Source organism: Trachemys scripta, chromosome 1 (assembly GCF_013100865.1).
Source record: "Trachemys scripta elegans isolate TJP31775 chromosome 1, CAS_Tse_1.0, whole genome shotgun sequence".
In the NCBI taxonomy this organism is placed as follows: Eukaryota; Metazoa; Chordata; order Testudines; family Emydidae; genus Trachemys; species Trachemys scripta.
In genome coordinates, this window is record NC_048298.1 from 339,031,678 (window position 1) to 339,033,541 (window position 1,864).

The window sequence follows — 1,864 nt, forward strand, 5'->3', positions numbered from 1 at the left end:
AGCATCTGGAACTGGCTACTGGGCTAGATGGACTACAGGCTGCAATGCCTATCTTCCTACCAGTGGTGTACATCCAGGACTATGTTTTTGATGATCTTCCTTGAGATCCTGGGAGTCTCTAGACTTGCACTCAGAGCAGAAAGATGTCTCATTAAACATCATCTAGTCTCCTGTTCTTTTTCCTTTCAGGAAGGAAAGTTGAAAACTCCTCGGACCTGCCCAGTACATCATGTCAGCTGTCAATGACACCGAATTCAGCTTTGCAGTGTTCATTCTCACCGGGATACCTGGGAAAGAAGACGTCCACCTCTGGATCGCTATCCCCTTCTGCTTAATGTATGTTATTTCGATAGTAGGAAATTCAGTCATTCTGTTCATTATAAAAACAGATCCAAGCCTCCATGAACCCATGTACATTTTTCTTTCCATGTTGGCCATCACAGACCTTGGCTTATCGGTAACCACCATACCGACGATACTGGGCATATTCTTGTTCAACTCTAGGGAGATCAGCCTCGATGCCTGTTTTGCTCAGCTGTTTTTCATCCACTCGCTTTCATACATTGAATCATCCGTGCTCTTGTTGATGGCCTTTGACCGCTTTGTTGCGATCTGCAACCCCCTAAGATATGCTTCCATCTTAACCCTCCCAAGAATAGCCAAGATGGGACAGCTGTTTGTGCTAAGGGCAGTGGCCCTAATATTCCCACTGCCCTTTCTCCTGAAACGGTTCCGATACTGTCAAGCTAATATCCTCTCCCATTCCTTCTGTGTGCACCAAGAGGTCATGAAGTTAGCTTGTTCAGATATCACAGTCAACAGCATCTATGGCTTGTCTATTGCACTCTTAACAGTGGGGTTAGACTCGCTGCTCATCTGCCTCTCTTATGTGATGATCCTCAGAACAGCGTTGAGCATCACATCACACATGGAGTCCCTCAGGGCCCTGAATACCTGCGTCGCCCACCTCTGTGCTGTCCTGCTCTTTTACACACCAATGCTCGGCTTGCCTGTGATACATAGATTCGGGAATAGCTCTTCTCACTCGCTTCAGATTGTCCTGGGATATGTATACCTGCTGGTCCCGCCCCTGATGAATCCAATCGTGTACAGCGTGAAAAGCAAACACCTTCGTGTGAGGATAATCCGGGTGTTCTTCAAGTGACAGGTCAGTTCATCACCTGGCTACGGCACTAGTGACTTAGGAGACAAAAAACACGGACCACAGCCACCTATTCCATCCAGAACCGTTACATCTGAGATGATATGAGCTACTTATCTCCACTTCATAGAGAGGTTCAGATGAGGTCTTAGCCCTGGCACAATGGGAGATAGATGTCCCCATCCACTGGTGAAGGAGGACAGTGCAATGGGGGAAGGAGACCAAGGGATGCAGTGACATGTACAAAGTTATTGTATTTCTGGAGAGACAGGGGACTGGTGGGATGTTGGCCCATAAACAGCTGTATCTTTGGCTGCTCTGACTTCACAATTCCTGTTGATAAAGTTAATAAAGAGAATGGATGAGGATATTGTTTCCCATTAGACCTGGCCTGTCACTTTCCCGGCTCTGGTTAAAAATCTACATGCCATGAAAAAAGCTGTTCTGCAGTTGCAGTCCTGGCCCTTCCTGAGCACTCTGGGCACTGCATGATCCATGAGCGATGCACCATCTGTGGACAGAGGCTATTCGAGGAGCACGGACACCCACCCTTCTCCTACGCCCTCAGAAAGGTGCTTGTGACTGAGTCATGTCAGAAACATGATTAATGCAGGAGCCCTGGGATAGGCCATTCAGGCCATTCTTCCCCCTGAGGCACCTCCCCCCCATAGCCCCAACCCTGCCCAGACTGGAAGCTGGAGC

The 1,864-nt window shown here is 48.3% G+C and overlaps 1 protein-coding gene across 1 annotated transcript; it reads left to right on the forward strand.

The window, feature by feature from the left end:
- The first annotated feature begins 229 nt into the window (after positions 1-229).
- On the forward strand, positions 230-1,165 carry LOC117872164 (olfactory receptor 51G2-like). The gene has a single exon (XM_034760352.1). It carries the CDS (start codon positions 230-232, stop codon positions 1,163-1,165), a length of 936 nt encoding a protein of 311 aa, XP_034616243.1.
- Positions 1,166-1,864: the final 699 nt, after the last annotated feature.

Bases quoted from the DNA above. Each gene is read 5' to 3' on its own strand.
- LOC117872164 (XM_034760352.1), top strand. From the start codon at position 230: ATGTCAGCTGTCAATGACACCGAATTCAGCTTTGCAGTGTTCATTCTC.